This window comes from Trachemys scripta, chromosome 2, assembly GCF_013100865.1.
Source record: "Trachemys scripta elegans isolate TJP31775 chromosome 2, CAS_Tse_1.0, whole genome shotgun sequence".
NCBI classification, from domain to species: Eukaryota; Metazoa; Chordata; order Testudines; family Emydidae; genus Trachemys; species Trachemys scripta.
In genome coordinates, this window is record NC_048299.1 from 142,528,192 (window position 1) to 142,553,482 (window position 25,291).

The following is a 25,291-nucleotide window of genomic DNA, read 5'->3' on the forward strand; positions in this document are numbered from 1 at the left end:
TGATGGCCAGTTTATATCCATTTGTTCTTGTGTCCACATTGGTACTAAGCTTGAATAATTCCTCTCCCTCCCTGCTATTTATCCCTCTGATATATTTATATTTTAAACTGCAAGGGCCTGTTTCTTAGCAGGGTTTGTCTAGGTGGGGTAAAGTGTTTGAGTTTAGGCTGAGCTTTGCCAGTTTGTGTTAACTAACCCCTGCCCATGCATCTGAACCAGCAAAGAGTGACTGGCTTTATGGAATAAAACAAGGGAGCTCACCTGGTTTTAAACTCTCCTTCATGTAGATACAAAGCTAGAATCTCTGCACACTGGCAGGAGGTGAACACATACTGATGGCTTCAGGTTCACCTCAGCCAGATGAACTGTTGCATCTGATTAGCCCTCTCCATGCTAGGGTCTTAAACACCTTAGCTCCCACATTCTCTACGGTCCCTGCTGTACTGCAGTGTAGACATGTGGGCTGGGGCTGAAGCCTGGGCTCCAGGAGCCTGGGAGGGTTCTAGGGCTCAGCCTGCAGCCCAAGCCTGCATGTCTATACCACAATTAAACAGCCCATAAGCCTAAATCAGCTGATGGGTCAGCTGTGGGTTTTCAAGTGCAGTATAGACATACCCAGTCTAAGAACCCCTGGCTTAGCTCAGAATTTTGTTCGACTTGTAAACATAAGTGCTGACTCCATGGGTACTCTGGGGCAGGAGCACCCATGGGGAAAGATTAATGGGTACTCTGCACCCACTGGCAGCCAAGCTCCTCTCCCCACCCCACCACCTCCTCCTCCCCTGAGCGTGCCATGTCCTTGCTCCTCCACCTACCTCCCAGCGCTTCCTACCCAACGGTTAGCACACTCCGGGAGGGGGGAGGAGGAGGAGTGGGAACGTGGCGTGCTTAGGTAAAGAGGTGGGGCCAGGGAAGGAGTTGGAATAGGGGCAGGGAGGGAGTGGAGTTGGGGTGGGGACTTTGGGGAAGGCATTGGAATGGAGGTGGGGGTAAGGGAGTCAAGCACCCACAGGAAAGAGGTAAAGTTGGCGCCTATGCTTGTAAACATGCTTATTGACTAACTTCTGATCTTGCATACACCAGTGTAAATCTGGAATAAATGCAGCACAATCCAGATTTATTCCAGTTTTACACTAGGATAAATCAGGTGAGAATCTGGCTCATTTTCCTCTTCCCTAGTAGTATCGAGGAAACTCTAAGGGGACTCTGACAGGTGCAGTAACATGCATCCTGCACCAAGGGGAATGGGCTTGTAGTCCCTCCACTTTCTCTGGCACCTGCCAAGATTTCCTTTATCTCACAGTGGCACAGGTATAGCCAGCTCCCTTACAAGGTCAGATCTTTCCATGCAGGAGCAGTGGGTGCTCCCTAAAAGTGGGGGAGGGCACACTGGTGCCCAAATCATGGCCCTGCCCCCGCTCGCTCCTCTCCCTCCCCCCAGGGCTGGCTCCAGGGTTTTTGCTGCCCCAAGTGGGGGGGAGCCGCGATTGCGCTCGCGATCTGCAGCGGCAATTCAGCAGAAGGTCCTTCGCTCCAAGTGGGAGTGAGGGACTATCCGCCAAATTGCCGCCGAATAGCTGGACGTGCCGTCCCTCTCCAGAGTGGCCGCCCCAAGCACCTGCTTGGCAAGCTGATGTCTGGAGCCGGCCATGCCTCCCCCCATCGCTTGCCCTTCCAGCCAGTAAAGAGGGAGAGTGTAGCCATCCCACTTTTAAAAGTGATGGGGCCATGGCCCTCTAGCCCGCTTTGTTCTGGCACTCCTGTTTCAGTGCCCATTTCCACCAAGACAAAAATGTTCACAACAAGGTGCCTAACATTAACTACTTAAATGCATAAGAACGGCCATGCTGGCTCAGAGCAGGGGTCCATCTAACCCAGTATCTTGTCTTCAGTGCTAGATGCTTCAGAGGGAATGAACAGAACAGGCTCAACCCTCTGTTTCCAGTCCCAGCTTCTGGCATGCAGAGGTTTAAGGACAACCAGAGCATGGGGTTGTATACCTGACCATCTTGTCTAATAGTCATTGGTGGACCTGTCCTCCATGAAGGTATCTAATTCTTTTTTAACCCAGTTATATTTTTGGCCTTCACAACTTCCCCTGGCAACTAGTTCCAGTTTGACTATGCATTATGTGAAGATGTACTTAGGTTTGTTTTAACCCTAGGGAGGGGAGCCCTACCCATGGGAACCCTAACCCTAGGGTGGTGAGCCGAACCTAGAAGAGCCACCTCCTTCCCCTTCTCCCCCCGCCAGGGGCACGCAGTGATGTACCAGCTGCTGGCCGCTTCCGGGCCACTGGCCACGGCATGCAGGCAGCCTGTCTGCCTGCGCCCTGCTGCACTGCCGGCCGGGACTCGGGGGCAGGTTGTCAGATATTTGTCCTGCATTTTGGGGGGCCCCCTGTCATTGGGGGCCCCATGCCACCGCATGGTTTGTTTCATAGTAAATCCGCTCCTGACCTGGGCTGATGCCTCCTTGGATCTTTTAAAGGGTATGAGGGTGGGGGATCATGGCGTGGCCCACATTATAGCTAAGCCAACTCCTCCTTGCCTTAGCAGTCTGGGGCAGCCCAGGAGGCTAGATAAAGCCAACTGGGTGGGGTCCCAGCAGGCTGCTGGGCAGAACCACAGGGAAGGCCAGGAGAGGTGTGGCTGGGTGGGAACTGTTGGAGGGGTACACCTAGTGAAGCTGCAAGAGGGAGATTTAGATATGTAGAGTGTGGGGAGACCCAGGGGGGGACGGCATCAGTCGGAGACCAGGTGGTTAGGAGCTAGAGCACAGTCATGAAGCTATAGCACAGCAGCAGTGTCCCAGCTGGGGAAAGGAGTGACCATGAAGCAGGTCCAACAGGAAGGGCCTTGAGCAGTCGAAAGGGATCAGCAACTAACCCAGGCTGTTCTGCCCGTGATGGGACGAGGCTCCAACCAAGAAGCTATTTCACCTGGGAATCGAGTGCCATGGCAAGAAGTGACAGCAAACTACAGGCCAGTGGATTGGGCCGATGGCAGCTGGGCTGCACAAGGAGCAATGGATGGGGATGCTGGGCCGCAGCAGGTGGGATCCAGAAAACAGGAAGGGCTTGTGGATGAACAGTGTGGAATCCCCCATCGTTGGGGATTTTCATGTTTCAGAGTTAACACTGAGATGAATGGGGAAGTTCCTGCCTCTGTGTCTTGGGAAGAGCCGTGCTATGTAAAAAAAAGCCATTGCTAATCCAGCGCTCCCTTTCACCTTCTACCCCACTGTCTGCATTGTAGAGCTCAGTCCTGGTTCTTGACTGTAGGGCTTTGTATAGCATCAGTAGTGTTCCCCAGGGTCTGTGCCCTGTAGCAAGCCCAGCATAAATTTGTGGGCAAATAAATAGAAAGGGGGAAACATAAAGTTTCCAATGCATTTCCCAGCAACAAAGCCGTTCTGTGTTCTCATTTCTATAGACTTCATTTCAGAGTCAACACATCCACGGACAGAGATGTGGCAGGAGACATGCATCAGAGCTACTGTTTCAGGCTCTCTGCAGACTCAAGCACAGGCTGCCCCAGATTGGGGAGCGCTCCTGGTGGCAGACTAGTCTGGGATGGGATGAGAAATGACACCTAGAGAATGAGAGTGAAGCCGGGAGGCAGGTGTAGCTGGGAGGAATTGGGGGCCAGGCCAGCCGCCCAGGTCAGCCCCATCCCGGCACCCTCCCCTAACTCTGCCAAACCAGCCCCACCCAATGCCCTGCCCCCAATCCCTTAGGCCAGCCCCCAGCTCTATCCATCTAGCTCAGTGGTTCTTAAACTTTCGTACTGGTGACCCCTTTCGCATAGGAAGCTTCTGAGAGCCAACCCCCACCCCTTATAAATTAAACACACTTGTTTATATATTTAACATAAATGCTGGAGGCAAAGCAGGGTTTGAGATGGAGGCTGACAGGTCGTGACCCCTCCCCCCCATGTAATAACCTCGTGACCCACTGAGGGCTTCCGACCCCCAGTTTGCAAACCCCTGAGCTAGCCCCTCTCCCCCATTACGCCCCACCCCCGGGAGAGAGCGGGGCAGCCCCGGCCCGGGCAGGGAAGCCCTGGAACCCCGCCCCTGCTCTGCCACTATCAAGATGGCGTCCAAATCCGTCACGCGCTGCTGCGACGCTCTAGCTCGCCGTCTCATCTCAATGATCTGCGGGCGTGTCTCTATGGCAACGGCATCGGTTGCCGGCCGGAGCGTTTAGCGGAGCGGGACGAGCGGAAGTCGCCGCCGGGACTTGTCTAGAGGGACCGGAAGTGCCTGGCAGGAGGAAGCTAGGTTGCCCTGGTAGCAGAGGAGTCTGGCCTGGAGGAGCCCTCCCCTCCCCCCGCGCCCCAGAGACTCGGCGGGGCCGACCCCGTCCTCGCGCTTCCCCCTCCCCCACCCGCGGGGCCCCTGGGCTGGTCCCCCTCGCTGCTCCCCGAGCCCTGCGGGGCCCCGCCATGGACCTGGCTCCTGCCATGACCGACATGTACGACCAGGCGCTGCTGGGCATCCTGCAGCACGTGGGCAACGTCCAGGAGTTCCTCGGCGTCCTCTTCGGCTTCCTCTACCGCAAGACGGACTTCTACCGCCTCCTGCTGCGGCCGGACGACCGGCTGGGCTTCCCGCCCGGGGTGGCGCAGACCATGGCCCTCAAGGTAACCCGGGGCCTCGCCAGGGGCCGGGTTCCCTGCAGCCAGGCGGAGTTTCTACCCTCCTGGCTGTAAGAGGAGCTGTTCGGCCAGGGGGTCGCTGACGTCTGCCTGAGTCTGCAGGCAGCCTTAGACAAAGGCTCGGGCAGATATGAACTGGGCCATGCCTCCCGCCCCTTTGCGAGTGCCCCAAGCCCCATCCATCTCTATCCCAACTGCCAGAACTTCCAGCTTCCCCATGGCAACGTCAGCGGTGTAGTTCTGCCCTGTTAGTCCAGGATGAACCGAGAGAACTGAAAGGATGGGGACAGCATTGCATTAATGACTCTCTCACCAGAATCTGAGTGGGCCAGCATAGAGCCTTGTTGGTTTCCCTCACAGAGTATAACAGTTGTTGTTCATGACACTGACACCCTGAGGGTTGGACCAGCCCTTCATCAGTTGTTCTCATGATGTATAGTGGTGGTTAGTGGCATTCTTACACCAGGGTCTGAGTGGGGCCAGCTGTGTTACATGAGCAGTTTGCACATGGCCAGTGACTCCCTAGCAATGGGTGGAGTTACTATTTGTATTTATTTTTCAAGCTTCTAGAAATGTTTGCCACTCCACAACCAAATAAAGACCAGGCCTTGCTCTGGGGAGCGTACAGTCTGTGTGCCGTGACACAAGTGAGCCCTATAAACACCCAAAGGGGATGGCGAGAGGAGGATGATTGTGAGGTTGATCAGTACAGATCTGGAGGATGGTGTGGACTGCACTCTCAGCAAGTTTGCAGATGACACTAAACTAGGAGGCGTGGTAGATACACTAGAGGGTAGGGATCGGATACAGAGGGACCTAGACAAATTAGAGGATTGGGCAGAAAAAAACCTGATGAGGTTCAACAAGGACAAGTGCAGAGTCCTGCACTTAGGACGGAAGAATCCCATGCACTGCTACAGACTAGGGACCGAATGGCTAGGTAGCAGTTCTGCTGAAAAGGACCTAGGGGTCACAGTGGACGAGAAGCTGGATATGAGTCAACAGTGTGCTCTTGTTGCCAAGAAGGCTAACGGCATTTTAGGCTGTATAAGTAGGGGCATTGCCAGCAGATCGAGGAACGTGATCGTTCCCCTTTATTCGACATTGGTGAGGCCTCATCTGGAATACTGTGTCCAGTTTTGGGCCCCACACTACAAGAAGGATGTGGAAAAATTGGAAAGAGTCCAGCGGAGGGCAACAAAAATGATTAGGGGTCTGGAGCACATGACTTATGAGGAGAGGCTGAGAGAACTGGGATTGTTTAGTCTCCAGAAGAGAAGAATGAGGGGGGATTTGATAGCAGCCTTCAACTACCTGAAGGGGGGTTCCAAAGAGGATGGAGCTCGGCTGTTCTCAGTGGTGGCAGATGACAGAACAAGGAGCAATGGTCTCAAGTTGCAGTGGGGGAGGTCCAGGTTGGATATCAGGAAAAACTATTTCACTAGGAGGGTGGTGAAACACTGGAATGCGTTACCTAGGGAGGTGGTGGAGTCTCCTTCCTTGGAGGTTTTTAAGGCCCGGCTTGACAAAGCCCTGGCTGGGATGATTTAGCTGGGAATTGGTCCTGCTTTGAGCAGGGGGTTGGACTAGATGACCTCTTGAGGTCCCTTCCAACTCTGATATTCTATGATTCTATGATTGTTTAATTCCTTTGTTATTTGCAGGTTACGTTGCTCTCCTGTCATGTCTTAGAGGTTCTACATCAAAAGTGAGGTTTTGGGAGGAATTGGAATGAGGGGAGATAGGTTTGAGGAGAAGAGACGAAGGGAGGATCATGGTTGGTGCTGCTGTTGGAGAGGAGGGCACATGAAGGATCACTTCAGAGATGTGGGCAAGGGCAGCATGATGGAAGAGGATAAGAAGTTTGAATGTGATGCACAGTACAGTGGAGAGCCAGTGGAATGATGCATGGTGGGTGAACTCCTCAGAGGAATGGACATGAGAGGATCTTGACAGCAACATTTTGCATACACTGGAGGGGATAAGGTTGGTGTTAAAAATGCCTGACAGGGAGTGATTGTAGTAGCCAAGGCAAGAGGAGAAGTCAGAGTGATATTGACAGAGAAGGGGGGGAATTTGAGAGACACTTTTGGAGAGAAAAGCATGTGGATCTGACCATAGCTTGGCTGAGAGGGAGGGATCGAAGACCTCTACTCTAGGTTTCAGTGTCAATATTTACCAGTTGGTTTGAAAGGTTTGTTATTTATACAGCATTACAGATGTGTGCTTGATGTCTTAGAAATCAATAGTCTATAAAAGTTCCCTCACCCAAGGCTATTCCGTTCTAAGTAAGTTGAAAAGGAGCATTGTCTAGTGGTTGGAGCAGAGGGCTAGGGGTCAAGAGATTTGGAACTGTATTCTTGGCTCTGTCACTATCTTGCTTTGTGACCTTGAGCAAGTGGATCCCCTCCCCTGGTTAAAATAGACTCTTAATTATCTACAGTACCTTACAGGCATGTTGTATGGCTCGGTGCATGTTTGCAAAGGATTCTGGGACTCATAAAAGCCTCTAGAGAAGTGTCAGATATTAAGTATTTCTTATCATAATAAAGTTTTAAGGAACTGGAAATTGCCTGCTACACATGTGCGTTCATTTTCAATTAACAATTTAATGCTGAGTATAATGTTCCAGTGAGGTGCAGGACAAGCATGCCTTATCTGGAAGTGCACATTTGAAATAAACACAGCCCCATTTAGTATGGTGTTTATGTGAAGGCATAAATGTGCTATGCTGGCACAGACACTAATCTTAAATACCCAGCCTGCAAAGTGGCCAAGTTAGTGATGCTGTGGAAAGTTTGAAATCACCTTGCTTTAGAGAAAGCTCTCTCTACTTGGAGCTGGTACTCCAGAGTTGCAGGCAAGCAGCATAGAAGTGACCCGCAGAGAGGAGCAAACATGGATTTGTGCCTTTATTACTGAGTCATGACGGACAAAGGAGACCTGGAAGTTATTTTGTTCCTTCTTGTTATTAACGTTGAAGCCTTGCCTTCCTTGCCTTTTGCTGGAGGACCAGAGAACTGGTGTGGGAGTTTTCTCATCCCCCAGTGGAATGGACAGGATGTATTTTTCAGGGAGAGCATTCACTCCAAGAGTTTTGCAGGAGTCTACGTTAAATTGGTGTGAACAAAAATAGAGGCAAACTAACGAGTTTTAAACAGTCTGTTACCAAAATGTCAGGTCCACCTAGCTGAGAGCCAATAACAGCCAGACAGGGATAAGGAAGAGTTTCTTTATTCTGCAGAAGAAAGGAGAGCTTTGCACCTTGGTACAAAAACTCTGTCTTACACACATTTTACAGATCCTTTATACACATTCAGACAAAGGTCCTTGCAGTGTTAACACTTGATTGGTGGTGGTCAGACCCGTGCTTTTGCTATCTGGTCAGTGAAAACCGGCTTGGGACCAGCTCCAACTACCTTAAGGCCTTGAAGGGAAAACAGTTGAAAAGTTCAGGCTACTGTGTACTTGAAGTGTCTGCTTCCCCCTAATGGCCGCTGGTTGACATAAAGGCTGCTCTGTTAAGGGGGGGGGGAGGGTCACTAGTAACTTTCACAAGTCTGATTAACAATCCCCTTTCCTCTCAATTGCTCAGGTTACAGGTCTCTTGTGATGTTATAATCTCATTAGTTCTCCAGGGAAGGCAATGTCTGATATTTCTAATGTTCAAAAAGACAGTTTAAAAAACCAGGTAACCCCCTCTTTGAGTAAACAGGCGGCTTTTCAGGGCTTTAGGCAGCATAAAGAAGCAAACAAAGCCCATACCCATTGTTTCCTTTGCAGATCACGTTTCAATAAACAGGGTCGTACTGAGGAGGAGGAGCCAAGGGGCATGAGGGGACCACATAGGCAGTGAGCTTGTACTAGGGTTGGTGATGGTGGAGTGCACAAGGAAGCTGTGTCACTGTAGTTCTGTGCTTCCCTGCCCAGCTGCAGTAGCTACTCAGAGCAACTCCCTCTCCGTCCTCCTAATGCTGCTGCCTCTCTCACCACAGCAGCTTGAGAGCAGCATCCCTGCTTTCCAGAAAATGGAGCAGAGTGCATCTGCCGTTGCGTTTGATAGAGCACTGAGATCTGCAGAGACCTTGGCTCCTAACATCATGCATTGCAGCTTAACATTGCATTATGGGGTTCAGCTCCTGTCCCCGCTGCTTTGATGGCAGAAAGGGGACAAAACAGCCCCCTGGGGAATATCTTCAATACAGGGCTGGCATAGACCCCCATGTGCAGCCCCTGCCATTAGAGACTGCTGGCGAGTAGCCAGAGATGGTAGGGGGAGTCATTCCAAGAATTCTGAGCTTCAGAGAAGCCATTAATAACTGTAGCCAACTTCTGTAAGTTAGAGCAGACCCTGTCCAAAGTCATGCTAGGGGCTGTGCTGTCTGCAGGGGCAGCCCAGAATCCTGTGTGTGCAAAGGAGGTATAAAGCCCCCTTTGCCCTCCCCCTGCTTGTGCTGCGCGACCCAAGGCAAGTACAGAATCTCATCCCTGGACTTGTAGCCTGTGAGCCCCCAAAGGTGAGGGTGCCTGTAGACCCCACTGGAGAACTCTGCTAGGAATTAGGTAGAGAAGTTGCTGTGCACATGGAGCAGCCCAATGAGGTGACAGACTAGTAAGTGTTACGGCCTGTTGAGGAGAGAATGTGTATCTTCTAAATGAGAAACTGTGTCATGTTTCCCCCCCGAGGAGTAGCTCAGGTCTAATGACTGCGTGAGAACAAACCACTGCACAGTAGCCTAAATCTTAATTTCCCCAGAGAGAGGCCATTCTGGGCTTCGGCTTCAGTCACTTCCAGGACATGCTGTTTTTTTCCACTAGCCATGGGCATTCAGAGCCGAGACACTGCTCCCAATGGTACTATGCTGCAGACCAGTTCAGAGGTCACCCTCCCTTCTCAGCTCAGGATTTTGGGTCCTGTCCTGATTTAAAGGGCACGGTCTGAGCCGTGTCTCTGAATGCTCTGCCTTGGGCTGGTTTGTGTTTCATGATTGAAATGCAGCTGGCCGGGTGGGTCTCTATGAATAGCACATGTGAGTCACTCGCTGGGATTCTTATGGAGCGGCCGTGCCTGGTTTCAGGCTGTGGCTTCGCTAATATGCTCTTTGCCCTAACGCTTCTCCGAGGGAGCTGCTGGTGGCAATGTCACTCCTTTCGAGAGAGCTCTGCCCTTCTGACTGAGCCCGCCTGTAGCCTGGCTCCTCCGTCCAGTGTCTATTCCCAGAACTGCTGACTTCTCTAGAACTGTGGCAATGTTACTTCCGTCAGCTTTCTGCTAGCCTGACCGGGCAGCAGTACTAGCAGGTATGGATTTAAGAACAAAAGCCCAGTGAGCATGTGAACTGGGGAGTTTGGAGGGGAGGAACCAGTGTGGGGTTAGGGTAGGGGTGAGGTGGTACAATTGGAGAAGTAGCCAAGACCAGGTGGGTTGGGGAGTGGCAAGATTGCACCTGAAGATGAAGGCAGGCCTGGTGCAGGTTGGAAACTGCTGGCTTCTCGAATCACCCCTCCTTTGGCCTCTCTTCTGATCTTCCACCCCCCCAGTAGCCTCCCACTCTGTTTTACACACACACAATACCAACCAACCCATTTCTGTTTTAGATTAAAAAAAGAGAAAGAACCAATATAATGTTGTTTGTGAGAGAGAGCGAGCACGGTGTACGTGTCTCAGGGTAACTGCAGCCACAGTGAGCTGCCTCAGAGCAATGACCCCACTGGAGGTTTCCTACTTAGGTACAGTCCGCAGAAAATGGAAGAATACATTTGCTTATTCCTGTGTCACCTAAAGAATCTGTCAGCTCACTGCTCCAGGCAGGCATGCTTTCTGTCACCAGTTTCCTGTTAGAAGCAGTGCTGTACTGAACTAGTGTCTCTTTTCCAGTCTCAGTGCCTCTAGTGTCAAGGTGCAAACCCTGCACCATGTCTGCTTCTGAGATAGACGCATATTACACCTCTACCCTGTTATAACACAACCCGATATAACACGGGTTCGCATATAGCGTGGTAGCAGCAGGGCTCTGGCGGCGCTTTAAAGGGCCCGGGGCTCTGGCTGCTGTGGGGAGCCCCGGGCCCTTTAAATCACCATTGGAGCCCTGCCGCCGCTACCCCAGGGCTGCAGCAGCGGGACTTGCTGGCGATTTAAAGGGCCTGGGGCTCCCCGCAGTCGGAGCCCCGGGCTCTTTAAATCACCGCTGGAGCCCTGCCCCCCTACCCCAATATAATGGCGTTTCACCTATAACACGGTAGGGATTTTTGACTCCCCACAACCGTGTTATATTGGGGTAGAGGTGTAGCTGTGGATGGATGGCTTGGCTGCTTGCTTGTTTGCTTGATTGGCTTTATCTCTTTCAGGCATTCAAGAACTTTGAACACCTGGCCCGTCAGGATGATGAGAAGAGGCAGCGGGAGCTTGTGGAGAAGATGAGGAAAAGGGAGGAGGAAGCGGCAGCGGAGAGGATGAAAGTGCCTGCTGTAGCTCAGGAAGTTGAGATCCACTCGGCACCAGAGCCAGTCCCTGGCCCAGATGATGGGGCTGCCGCCAGGCCTCAAGAGCCCACGGCAGCAGAGGAGACAGCCAAAGCGGCGGACAGCTCTGTGGCCACAGAGCCACCAGGAGCAGCTGCCCCAGTGGAGTCCCAGCCATCAGCATTGCCCAAGTAAGGGTCTCTTGTTATGGTACTTCCCTGTGTCCGTTGCAAGCCTAAGCAGCTCATTCTGAATAGAGTCTAGTCCTCAGTCCTAGCTCACGAGGTGATGGGGTTGTGGGAAGGCTGCACTTCTCCAGGGTGGTGTTTAGATTCTTCCCAACAGAGATAATTGTGTTGTGGGGACACAGGGCAGCCCCAGCCTTGTCAGGCCCATCAGTCAGAGGAGGCGACATGGATTCACAGAAGCATGGCAAAGTCTTCAGATTTGGTTTCCTTTGCTCCTTTGTGGGCACTTTAATCTGTCTGCTCTCTTCTCTCCTCTAAGCAGAGGAGGTGGTCTGTTAGCACCTCCCTCTTCACAACACTGCAGTACAATTGTTTGCTCGGCCAAGTCACTAGGCCTTCCTCCCCCATGGTCAGCTCACACACAGTCAAGACAAGGCCACAAAGCATCTTTTCTCCCAATATGGGATGTGGTGCTGCTTGTGCATCTCCAGGGACTCTACTACTTGACTGTGTTTCAGTGCATTCAGGGAAAACCTTGTCAGCTATCCCATAATGCCTCGGGAAGTTAGGTGCCCAACTCCCATTGCTATCAAAGTCCCTCAGTCCACCTTGAGCACTCTGGCCATGCACCGAGAGCAGAGACACGTGGGGCAGTTCACTCTGGGAGGTTACCACACAGAGAACTGGGAGCAGGGAGGACCAGCCAAACTAGTTATACCAGCGCAGTTAGGGTCCAACTTCACAGCAAAACAAATGACCTTGTCCCAGCCTAGGCTGCAGGCCTGGGTGCACACCAGCTGATTAATCAAGCCATATATAAAGCTGATGGTGTGAGCTGCAGTGTCAATGGGACCAGAAAGGTCAGGTTGTTTTCTTTTGTTCCTTGGGGTTTCTCTCTCCCCTGTGGAAGATCTCCCTGGCTCAGGCCAAGGCCAGCGCATACATTCCAGAGCAAAGCTGGACTCTCTTCATTTTTGAACCGGCCAGTTTTTAAAGCCTCTGTGCAGATGTCTGTTACCCCTGTGTGTGTGAGGAGCATTCTGCTGGCCTGGGCTCTCCTAAAACAATGGCAAATGACCCTTTGCAAGGCTAAGTCAAAATGTCTCCCCTTTCCTAGAGTGATTTTGTGGGGAGGAGCTGTGTCTGTTTCAGCTGGGCTCTGCTCCAAGTAATACCCACTTGTCTCTCTGGAGGAACTGTTCTAGAATGTTGAGTGATCTAGAAGCACAGCTACTGCTGGGAATATATCAGGGCAGATTCTTTGGATAGCTGGCTGCCCTGCCCAGCCCATACAAACCACAAAGACCAGGGGATGTGAGGATGGTGGAGAGGGATTGGATGGTACAGGGGACAGATAATGGCATATAAAGCATTTTGCCTCTAGATCAGCCATTCAGATTTAGAGCAGATTAACGAGGGAAAGTTGTTACCAGTTGGTGGCTCTTTAACTGCCTTTGTGAAATGAAATTCAGTATGATAATTAATGGACAGGTGTCCACTTCATAACGGGGCCTGTGTGATCCCCTTTACTGACATCCTCCGAAGAGATGCCAAGGATCGAATGGGCCACAGCAATGTCAGGCCGGTTAGGCAGGGGCAGTTTGCACTTCTGTTGCCTGGGCTGTCCTGGTGACGGGGGCTGTCAATCTCCTGTATCCATTCAGTACCTTTCAGCAGCACTAAATTAATGGTAAACAGCAAAGAAGCATTAATAAGACACCAGGCTAATGAAGTATTAAAGGCCACACGTGAGTCTCTCTGGACTGAATATTTCCATCTAATCCTCAGGGATTGGGATGTTCCATGTTTCTCTCTGAGGAGACAATGCCAAAAGAAAGAACGGAAGAAAAGGATTACCATAACTCTGTTTTTTGGCTCTTATAGTGGGGTGTGTGTGTCTGATCCTTAACGTACTTTTCCTGTGGTTTGAGAGAGCTGCTGTATGAGTGGTGGATCCAGAATGTATAGCCTTCCGTGCCCCTCCAGTAACTTTATATTGTGTCTATTAAAAAGTTGCTGTTATTGGGGGTGGAAGGCAAATGTCTAGCTCCTCATATCATGGCCTTCTGCCCCGCCTCCCCAACCCAGAGCACACGGACCATTTCATTCTTATGAGTCTGGGTGCTAAGAGTTCAAGGCATAGCAGGCTGGGCTCATTTTCAATCCCCTGGCATCCCTCAAGAGCAGAGCCACCACCCAAAGGCAGGCCAAGGATAGTGTGACACTGCCAGGACTCCCAGAGATGGTGAAAGATGGTTTTCCCCCCCCTTGTCTGTGCCTTTTCTTCCTATTTCTACCCAAGCAACAGTGTGTTTGGCAGAACCATCCCCTCATCAGCAGATCAGAATATTGCAGGCAAAGGATTATGGGAAGTCCTTGTATCGTTGTCTCCAAATGCTCTCTCTTTGGTAGAGGAAAGGCATGAAAAGCTAAAGGCCTTGCATTGCAGTAAATCCCTCCTATTCCCCCACCCCTGCTTATTGCAGTTTGAAAAGCTGCTGTACATGCACTGGCTGCAGTGGACAGGAAGCTTCTCCAGCACAGTAGGTTGTGTTGATTTTTATCCCCTTACAGCTGCCACGGTTTCACAGCAGGGCTGGCATGCATGTAATGAGGGAACAAGCTGAAAGGGCTGGTTGTGTTGATGAGTGCCTGGAGTGGCTTTCCTCTTAGGAGCGCTACAAATAGGCCTCCAGAGCCTTTTGGTGCTTCAGGATAGGGCAGCTGGAACAGTGTGTTTTTGCCAGCACAGTCTAACTAGCTTGCATGCTGAGTTTGTGCAGCAGCAAGTGGAAGGATGGGACAGAGCGATCCCTGGGAGCTGGAACCAAGTGGCTGAGCGGATTGGTGACAGCCAGTGAGCCTTCCACTTCTAGGTTTCCTGGGTAAACATGATGTATGTTGGTAATGAATGAGGCCAGTGAGGAAAGGCCATTGGAAAGAGAGAGGCTGATCAACTTGATTCTAGTGAGGAGTCTGACCCAAGACATCTTTGATCCACATAAAAGAACCAGGTGGCCTTCTGCCTCCTGTTTGCTAGGACAGAGGATGTGAAGCAGGAGTGCACCCTGAGGGCTGCTGGGTTAGTCCCATGTGGGACCAAATGCAGTAAGGATGGGAAGATTAGAAAGGAACAAGAGCTTCAGGGAAGTAGAAAGTGAACGGAAGAAAAGAATGATGTTCTGCTGCCAGAGTTATAGTTGTCCTGTGCATAAAAGCTTCATTCTTCCAGGCTGTCAGTCTGGCACCTTTCACTAGCATGAAATTTGCAAAAAAAAAAAACGGTTAGAAGTGGCAGATCCCTTGAGCCTGCCATGCAGCCGCTGCCCTGGCTAGTGTGGCTAAAACCGACTCTTTCTAAAAATACATCTGAAAAATTAAATCTGTGTGCAAAAAAAGACCTGAATGCAAACTACTAGCACTCAGGTTTAATTTCAGATTTATTGTGTTAATAGTCTGTGGGACTAAAGTTTGATTTTCTGAGTTGTCCTCTTGCTATAAGGACAGTAGTTGCTGGGAGTAATGAGTATTTAAGGGTGGGTACTTAAGGCCCCATAAACAAGTCCTATGAACAAATGTCTGGACTGGGGAAAATAAGCAAGACTAATTAGAAGCGATACTAAGGGAAGGAGATTGATGCAGTGGGCATAGGATGCATCTTGTTATGGATGTGTGTGAGCTGATGGGTACAGTGTCTGTTGGAGAGACTAAAAGAGCAGGCCCACCCCTGCCTAGCTGAGAGGCTTGGAATGAGCATGCTACAGCCGTGTTCTGTGAGCAGCACTTGTGTCCAAGAGCAATTGAAGTTGTTGGCTTTAATTTCTCAAGTCCAGTGGTGTGGGACCTCAGGGACAAACTCTCTCCCTGTGCAACCTCATGATGTCTAAGACCAGTTGGGTCTGTCTTTTTGACCGCCTGATAAATTTGTGTTCAAGGGCTGTCCCTGTAGCTTCCATCCCATATGGCTCAGTCAGATGTTTAAACAGTGTGGTTGAGCTAAGTATCCAGCAAACGGGCTGGGCTGGGCTGTCTAGTGGGTGCTGTAGTTTCAGTGCCACTGGACCTGGGCTGAGCCTTCAGGATCTTCAGGGAACTCTACAGCAGAGCCAATGAATTTGTCTGTAGCTCCTGGCTGCTGTGAGGTCTGTGTGGCTAGTGTTACTACAGTGACTGAGCGTGGTTAAGCTTGGAGAGGAACTGATTGTGTAGGGCTTCTCCAGTGTTGTTTCTTCCGAGGCTAACTGCGGTGGGTATTGTCCTGTTTGATAAAGAATGGCTAAAGCGAAAAAAGCAGGAAGAGACACGGCTTCTTTCAGTACAGCCTGCCCCTTCAGAGGAGCCACGCTGGGGGCGATTTCAGGAAAAGCCACACTTCTAGGGACGGGGAGTGTTGGCAGACATGGTGTTGCATATCTGCATCGGAAATTCTTTTAGCAGCCTGGATCTTCCAGTCCCCTGTGGTGTGTGACGGGGAGATCCAAGAACAAGACGGCCTTGTCATGAGGACCTCGTCCTGTGCGTGATCCCTGTAATGGGCGACAATGGGCAACGCTTATTGGGAGAGGAATATTCAGCTGTCTGTAGGGAAGAGTAAGAGGCTGGGCTGCCATTCTTCAGCCTGCTGTCACCCTGGAAAGCCAGGCTTTGGGGAACAACTTTGCTGCTGACATTGCTGAGTGAGAAGGGCTACTTCAGGGCAGTCACTAAGCAACTGTGTCTCTACAGCCCCTCTGCCAGCTAGGCTGGTTCTCCTCTTTCCATATCTGGCCCTGAACCCATTGAAAACCCCTGCGTGACAACCCTCTCCCCACCTCCTCTCAAATGTATGCATGGCTGTGTCATCGAATCGGGTGAGGAGCGGCCTGAGGAGCTCTCAAGCCCAAAGTCGTGCAGGGGCGCCCGCTGCTCAAAGGGGCTGCTCAGAACTGAGAGATTCCGGACCTGCAGAATCTGAATAGGGCTGTTTTGCAGAGCTGACTGTAGCTAGTGCTGTCTGCCTCTGGGTGGCGCTGCAGTCACGGTCGAGGGCACTCGGATAATGGCTATTAATAATGTAAAGAGCGAGTTCCTTCTGCACAGCTCCCTCCCCCTTTTTTCCCCCCCCCCCCCCCCGACAAAATTCAGCGCCACCAGCCTGGTTAGTAGGAGCTCATGAATAATGCGCATCCCCAGCAGCTAGCTGAATGCAAAAATGAGATAAAACAAAAATATTTTTCTCTCTTCTCCGAAGGGGAGGAGGGGAAATAAAGAAAAAACCAAACGTGTTAGTTCCCCAAACTTTAGTGCCGTGTAAATCTAGGGCATTTAGCATCCCAGCTGCATCAAGCCCCAGCAGCAGCTGGATGAGCCCCTGGGTTCCCGGGCTTGCATCCTGGCGCCTCTCGTAAACTGCCTCAGTATGGTCGTGGCTTTTACGTGGCTGCAGCAGGTTTGGTTCTGCTCTCTGGATAGTGCCGAATAGGCGCTTGCCAGGGACTGTGTAGATGAGAGGCTTGGGCAAGTCACTTTGTCTCTCTGAGCCTCAGTTCCAGTGGCGGTAATAGCTGGGCCCTTGTGTTTGTGTGAGTACGTACGTTAAAGATGGTGAGTTTCAGATACTGTGGGAATGGGGGCCTGAAAAGTACCTTGAGAGACTCTGTTGTGGTGAAGGCCTCTTCAATGCAACTCTTACCCACCCATGTATACAGGCCATTCCCAGCCCCATTGAAGGACAGAAGTTTCCCTGGCACTTCTGCCTGTGTCTACCCACCATTCCAGTCCACGGGGTATCTCGTGAGCACATCTCCCACTCTTCTAAATCTCAAGCCACTTGGTACTCTCACCTGCTCCCTTTTGGTTGAGCGTGGAATGTCCACATCTGAGGGAACGTGGGCTTTGATCGCTCTCCCGCAAATGAAGCGCTTAGCTCTGCACTCCCCCTTGGCACTCCTTGCAGCACTCCTTGGTAGCCTGGCTGCAGCCACCTCTCATTAATCAGGATCAGGCTCCCTTGTGCCTCACATCCTCACCTCACCGTGCTGGGACAGGAACAGCACCATCTTAGGCTTAGTCAGTGCAGGTGATAGAGGGCACGTCCATCTCCCCAGCATTGGCCTGCTGATCCCTGGGGGGCTTTGTCAGGCATATGAACACTACCCCACCCATGATGAGGTGTCTCCAGCTCCTGAAGGATCATAGCAGGGCAAAGAACACTTAGTTTGCAGCCATGTGTCTTGCACAAGGTGGTGAATTCCCCCCTCCCCCTTCTTCGCAAGCAATTCCCATCTGCTTCGAGAAGCAGTTCTCTTCATCATTCATGCTGCTTGAGCTCAGCTCCTAATTTTGAGCATCTCCCTTCTCACCCAGCCCCCTTCTTGGATTTGGCTCTGCATACATTTGCCACATAGCATTCAAAATAGTGCCCGGCTTCCCACATGTACCGCAGCGCAGTCTGGCCTTTGAGTTCTATTTATGCTTCTTGACTCTGGCTCTCAGTTCTTCTCCAAGTGCTTCTCTCCAGGAGGCTGAACTTTCATACTGACCTAGTGCTTCATCGCTGTGCGGTGGGCTAGCCGCTCTTGAGAAGAAGCTGCTTCCCAGTGTTTTCTGGGAATTAGTTAATTTCCAGAACCACACAACTGTTTGGAAAGCCACAAGGAGCCGGCAATGGCCGGAGGATGAGTGAAGTGAATATCATTGGGAGTCTAAATATGATTCAGGATGGTGGGTGTCTCATCTTCCCTGTTATGTATTCTCTCTCCGGATAGTTACACAAGAACGTCCAGACTGGGTCAGACCAAAGGTCCATCTAGCCCAGTGTTCTGTCTTCTGACAGTGGCCAGTGCCAGGTGTCCCAGAGTGAATGAACAGATCAAGTGATCCATCCATCCCCTGTCGCTCATTCCCAGCTTCTGGCAAACAGAAGCTAGAGACACCTAGTTTCTCCCCCCCACTCTCGCCTCCACACACAGCACTTCCTCACTGGTGCCTGCAGAGGGGCAGCTTCCAAGTGTGTCCTGGTCAGTTTCACAATGCTCTTGCTCAGACAGGGAATTGCTCTGTGCCTGAGCAACAGCAGGTGGGTCTTCTGAGTGTGGCAGGAGGAGTAGCAAGTGAATCTCCCACCTGCTCCGAGCAGCAGTAGAGCCAGAGGCTCGCACCAGTTCTGCTCTTGCACAGAGCGTGGCACCTCTGGCCCAGCAGCCTTGTGTCAGTTCCATGCTGGGGGCTGTGCTGAATACTGGGAGCACTACGTGCACCATTCTGGGGGAGGAGGGCAGTGGGAAAGGGAGCAGAAGGGAAGCTTGAGTGAGACACGTGCAGGAGGGATGGGTACACAGACAGTGGGGAGGTGTGATAGGTTACCAGCAGGCAGAACTCAGGGCTAAGCTTTCTGCATGGCAGGGCCTGGAGCTCTATAGAGCTGCTCCACTCCATCCCACTGCTCTCGGGCGGAAGGACGGAGCAGCATCTACCAGGCTCAGCCAAACGGATGGTCTCTACCCTACAGGATCTATGCGGGATGGAAAGACCCCTTTAAAGAGGAGAAGCTTAAAAGGAGGAGATGGAAGAAGCAGAAACTGGTTGCTGGCTGTGATTGAAGTTTAGGGGGCAGGTGGCAGTCAAGGTCTTTCAGCTTCTGCTGCAGTAGCTTGTGGGATCTGGAGCCTAGTGACGCTCAGAAATCGAGCCCCTGCTCTCCGCAATTTGAAAGTATTGGGAGGTGGGGTCCACACCCTGGCAGACTGAGAGAACCCAGCACAGCTCTCCTTTGTACCCTGTTCCGCTGCTTCCTGGGCAACCTGGCTCTGGCCCCGCTCTGACACGAGGTCGGGGTAGTGAGTTAAATCCTGAGTTACATCTTGAGAGGTATGTGCTCTTGGGGAGGAGAGGAACTGGGGTTGTGGCAGCCTGCATGGGCCCAGCAGGGAGAAATACCAGGCTCCCAGTGATGGTGGCAGCAGCGGGGAGAGACCCTGAGAGGAAAGATGACCAGGGCCCCCTGCACTGGCGCAACCCATGGTGACTTTACCCAACTGCTGTCTCCCTCATGGGCAGCAGGGAATACAAGAAGCCACAGCTCTCAGGGCTCTTCCTGCGTTAGTGGGACACGTGGCAAAGAATGGAGCAAACCAGTCAGTTCGGAGCCGCCGAATCTCTGCACCTGTGTGACCCAGTTCTCACTTGCTTCCTTTTCGTAGCTCACACGTGGCTGGAAACTTTCCAAGCCCCAGAATCAGAGCACCAAAAAAGACTCCTGGTGAGACACCTAGCAGAAGCCAAGGGAGCAGTCACAGTGCCTTATTGCTTGGGAAAGGTTTTCCAGCTGCAGCCCGAGAACTCATAATGCAGTGACATGTGAATGTCAACTGCAGGTCACTGATCCAGAGCAAACCAAAACCCTGGCCCAGGGGGTTCTGCAGCAAGACATCTGTTTGCTTTAGAAAAGCCCTTGGAGCTATAGGGGAAATAAATGAAAGGATTGTAGAGATTTAGAAAAGAACTAGACCATTAGGAGACAATATTGTCGAATGGTTAGAACGGGGGACTCCTAAGTTCTGTCTCAGTTCTCCCGCTAACTCACTTTGCATATGCTGCACTGCCAATTGCTTGGGGTTGAACTTGAGCAGCTGAGTTGCTGTGTCTTCACTGCTGTTTTAATCCACATTAGCTAATGCAGGCTAAGAACCCACCTTTGTTTTTGCAGTGCAGACCTATCCCCTGTGACGTGGGGGACGCCAGGTAACTTCTGTTCTGTGTCACCATCTGTAAACCAGGGATCATGGTGTTGCCCGACAAGTGAGGCTTAATCATTGTCTGTTAGGAAGGGCTTGGAGACTCTTCGCTGAAAGGCAAGGTAGTGCTTCCTGTCGTCCAGCCAGCCAGGGCTATGTCAAATCCCAGCTCTCTTAGGCATCCTGACCTTTGCCCCTCTCCTGGCGATGCTTGTGATGTACTCGGTAATGCCACTCTCCGGGCAGGTAAAGTTCACTGCTGTAACTTCCCAGTAAGTAGGTTGATAGGAACGCTGGTGACCTACAAAATCACTCGTGTGCTTTCCAACTCTCTGTCCCTAGCGAGAGGTGGAATAAAATTGAACTGAAACATGTTAATGTGGTGAGCTCTCCCAATTGTGAATGCTTCTATTCCTGGAGGCATCTGTGTGAAAGTAACTGTTTCCAGGGCATGATGGTTTCAGTCCTGTAGAGTTTCTATGAGAGTCTAGAGTGCTTCAGCTCAGGAACAGCCTGGCCTGCCCGAAGCTGAACTGATTGTCACAAGCGCTTGCAACATCAGCCGCTCTAGAAGGGAAAATTGATCCATGTGGAGAAGAACCTTTCTCCACTTCTCCCTGCGCTCTTAACAGAAGCGTTGGGGGAGCAAGTGGTGGGACTGGCTTCCCACCCTCTTCTACTTCACTTGGTACTCTTGCGTGGTAGTGCAGTTCAAATGGCTGTCCCGAGCTGCTGGAAGGGGAGAGAAATGAAGGCAAGTTTTGCATTGAATCATTCAGGAGTGGGGTTGACCGCAGCTCTTTACTATTAACTCGTTGTAAAGGGGACTGGCTGTGCGCTGCCCAGATTCCTGTGTTGAATGGCCCATTCTGCTCGCTCTGGCATTGCACGGTACAGAAACCAGTTTCAGCTGATTTCTCCCTCTGAAGGCCCTTTGGTATTTCGGATTCACCGATGACTCACAAATACCAGACCATTATAGTTACAATCAGTGGTATATTTCGGTGGCTCCAGCCTGACCCCAAAAGTCTGCAGGCTATTGTGAGTAGAATCATAGAATATCAGGATTGGAAGGGACCTCAGGAGGTCATCTAGTCCAACCTCCTGCTCAAAGCGGGACCAATCCCCAGACACATTTTTGCCTCAGATCACTAAACGACCCGCTCGTCAAGGTCAAGGGGCTGCAGTCAGTATTGCAGGGCAGAGTCTTTGTCCTGTTGCGTTCTCTCTTTGCACTGTTCAGGCAGCAAGTCCCCCTGCTGGGCATAGCTGTGACCCCCTGTGGTACAGGAGCCTGCTATACTAGCTCTCCTCCACCTTTCCTGTGGCCCCTGGTGCCTGGATCCTCTCTTCCCCCAGGCAACCGCTACACTGCAATGGGTGGAGAGAGGCCCTCTCCTGTGATGGTGAAGTTCTGAAGTGTTTTTCAAAGGGGATAAACACTTGTCTCTAAGACGAGATTCCACTCTACCCTCGAGTCACATGTGTGCCGGAGCTCTAGCTAAGGCTCAGGCTGGCTTTGCAGTTACGAGCCCTTCACAGCTGTTGTGAAATCACACTCAGGGCCCAATTTCCAAATGCTTTAATCAGGCTAAGAGCATCACCGGAGTTCCATCCCCTTGTCATGGCCTGCCACTAAGGGATTTGGGTGCTTGGCCTCAAAAATCAGGCCCTGAAACAACCAACCTCCACCCCCAAACCTATGAAATTTCTGTTGTTTCTCTTAACAAGCAAAAAGTCCCTGGGCTGGAGGCAGAAGGAAGAGGTGTACCTGATTTTAATAAAACATAAGTTTCCTTCTTAAAATATCGATGCTCATCAAAATAGAGAAATTCGGTGTGGAAAATCACCAAGCAGAATTCAGACTTTTTAATGCAATATTCAAGTGGCGGGGAAATTCAGACTAGGTCACCTTGTGCATGGCTTAAGCGTCTACAGGTTTGAAAGAACACATTTCCTTGGAATTGTAGGTTTAAATCCTGTCAGGAATTGTTTGGTCCTTCATCCTTCAAGGTAGCTAAAACTGAATCCAGTGCAGTTCACTATGTGGGGGTGTCTCAAAGGAGACCTTTAAAGCCCAAGTGTGTGTGACTGCTGTGTGATCAATAAAGATCCCAGGGGACTTTTCCTAAAAGTAGCATGTCCTGCTATCCTTGACCTAAATTTCCCAGCAGTAGTGAAACCCACTGACGACCAGGTGGAGTTTTTCTGCAAACTGGCGGTGACATTTTAACTAGTTTAATGTCAGTAAAGTCGACTCTCTGCTGAGCCACTCCATAAATAAGTTGAAATCAAAGCAGAAGGGTGGAAGACCACCTGAAGAGAGCGAGAGAGTGTGTTTCAAACGAGCAAATATCTGACCAACAGAATTTGTTGGGGGAGAAGAGGAAAGCTCCTGGCACATGGAGGAAAAAAAATCTCTCTCCTGAATCTTTGCAGTACCTAAGAACCCTGCAAGGAAAAATCTGAATCGGGGTCTCTAGCCCTTCAGAGGGCCCAGTGGCTATTAACCAGAGCTGACAGACACAGCATGCGTACCTGTAGTTACAACAAGCCTGGGGGGAGGGATAGCTCAGTGGTTTGAGCATTGGCCTGCCAAACCCAGGGTTGTGAGTTCAATCCTTGAGGGGGCCACTTAGGGATCTGGGGCAAAATCAGTACTTGGTCCTGCTAGTGAAGGCAGGGGGCTGGACTCGATGACCTTTCAAGGTCCCTTCCAGTTCTAGGAGATAGGATATCTCCATTAATTAATTAATTTATTTTTTACAAACCTACTATGGGCAAGGTTGATTGCCCAGGATAGTTGCTGGTTTCATAAGGCTGCGCCTACACCAGCAAAAATTGTAGCTGTAATTCCCCACAGGTGTGCAACTCTACTAGCAACTGTTGGGGTGACCAGGCTTCTGGCTTGGTTGTAGCATAGAGGGGACTCTGGTGACTTACCATAGGGTCATTTAACCTTACTTACATAATACCTAGTGGAAACATGGCCAAGTACTGCTCACATTGCAGCTTCCGTCATGGCTACCGCTGTGGTGATGAGATATGGCTTCGAAGCTTGCTAGTGTAGACAAGGTCTGTCAGCATGGTGGCCACTAAGGGCTTGATCCAAAGCCCACTAAAGTCAATGGGAATCTTTCCACTAACTGTGATGGGCTTTGGATCAGGCCCTGTAACAGCACTGGTGCCATTGCTTGGGGAGCTGAGGGGTTTATTGACAGTTTTTTTGGCTAGTTCGTGGGGCCTTTTGTCATTGGTTGGTGAGAGATCTGGGCACTGGAGTGGAGTGTGTGCAGATTCCCTGGGTCTGTACAGGAATGGGCATTTTAGGGGAGATTCTTGAATCAGGGCAAATGTTGGTTTGGTGCTATGAGGCAGTAAGGTGGCCATTGCATGAAATGAGGCTGGAATGTAATAAACTCTTAGCAACTTAACTCAACCACTTCCTGATTCTCAGATGCGTTGGTGTGACACTGACCATCTAAGTGATTGGAGAGGTTATACTAGAAAATAAAAGGGAGCTCACCATTTTAAAGATGACTTGCACAGGAGGAGAAAGAGGAAGAATGGCTCATTGGTTAGGGCACTAGCCTAGGACTTGGCTTTAAGTTCTGTTCTGTGACCTTGGCCAAGTCATTTAGCATCTCTGTGCCTCAGTTTCCCCATCTGTACAATGATGATGATGGCACTGTCCGGCCTCCCATTTCAGACTGTGATGCACTCAGATACTATGGAAAGGGGGCAAGTTTGGGACCACAGATAAGTAATGTTTGTGCTTATGATGGACAAAGAAGCCCTGGAAGGGATTTTTCAAAACAGGTGTTCGAGTTGGTGTCTCCCCCCCACCCACTGCTTTTTTTCGTTTTCCTTAGTCCCGTCTAGGCTGGAAGGCTCTCTGATGCAGGGGGCTAGTGAAATGATCGGAGCAGCACAGCTAAGCCAGTGAGAGTTGATAGCTGTGAAGTGGAGAAGGGATTGGTATTTGGACTGTTTAACACTTTGAACGTCAGTGATTTCTAGCCATTTTGTATTAAGGAAGCCTTTGCTAAACACACAACCCCTCTTCAGTGGAGGTGTTCAGAGCTCAGAATAAGCATCTCCTTGCCTCCCAGTAGTTCTCCAGCTAAACTAGGGAAGATGAAACTTTACATTCCAGATATTTTGATGCTTTAAAAAAAAAGGGGGGGGGGGAATCCCTTCCAGGCCTTCTCTTCATCGTCTAGAAGTACAAAGGGCTGAACCCCCATATTTTCAAAACCCCTTTGCAGCTCTCCGATAAAACATCATCTTTCCAGGAGGCTAAACTTTATCCTCATCTTTGTCTTTAACTGTTTTAGCTTCCCCCTGGTGGACGTTAAGCTCAACAGCCCTGTTCTGAAATTCAGTTTGCAGAGGCCTCATATTGGGTTCCGGGGAGGGGCCGGGCGGAAGCCCCCAGCTGCTAAAGGACCCTTCCCTAGCCTGTGGGGAGGATCCACAAGGTCCAGGAACTCTTTCTGTGCAGTATTTGTTTCTAGGAAGGGCCCTAGCTGACCTTTAGCCATCTGCCCTTGAGCAACGGGCAGGCAAGGTCTGTGGGGAAAACGGTCCGAAAGTAGCTGGCTTCATCTCTTCCGCAATGTGTATTCTAGCACTCCTAGCATTGCAGATGGCTTCCTCTTTCCAAGGCGACTCTCTCTTCCTGGAGAGGCAGGAGAACCGTTTGCCTAGTTAACAATTATTTGCCTGAATGGGCTCTTTAGGTAGCTCAACTGGCAGCTGAACAAATCCTTGCTGTAGAAGAGAGCAAAGCTGGTATCTAGAAAGTAAAGTCTCTTGGTGAGAGTTAAGGGGATTTCCAGTTGCAGAGGTGACTTGCATGTGGAAGTGATCTGAGTGGCTTGAACAGTGGCAGATTAGCTACCTCTGTGCTGGGATCTTCTGGTACAAGGCCCCCTTTAGAACCGCATTTCCCAAATGATGGCTCCTGACTCCCAACCCACCAGTTGATCCCATGTGCTCCTATGCTCTCACTTCCCCTGGGTGGCAGGCAGCAGTGTGGGGAGTAGGATCTGGGTGGCAGCGGCAGGGACAGACTGGTTTCAGAGTGGTAGCCATGTTCATCTGTATCAGCAAAAAGAACGAGGAGTCCTTGTGGCACCTTAGAGACTAACAAATTTATTTGGGCATAAGCTTTTGTGGACTACAGTCTACTTCATTGGATGCATGCAGTGGAAAATACAATAGGAAGATTATATATACACAGAACATGAAAAAATGGGTGTTA

At 50.8% G+C, this 25,291-nt stretch overlaps 1 protein-coding gene across 1 annotated transcript in view; it reads left to right on the plus strand.

The window, feature by feature from the left end:
• Positions 1-4,250: 4,250 nt before the first annotated feature.
• The window catches only part of NUDCD3 (NudC domain containing 3), a 55,445-nt gene continuing 34,404 nt past the window's right edge, over positions 4,251-25,291 (plus strand). The window contains exons 1-2 of the mRNA XM_034761677.1: positions 4,251-4,646; positions 11,010-11,314. Of these exons, the coding sequence (XP_034617568.1) occupies positions 4,449-4,646; positions 11,010-11,314 (503 nt within the window). The 5' untranslated portion in view covers positions 4,251-4,448. The remainder of the gene's footprint in view (positions 4,647-11,009; positions 11,315-25,291) is intronic.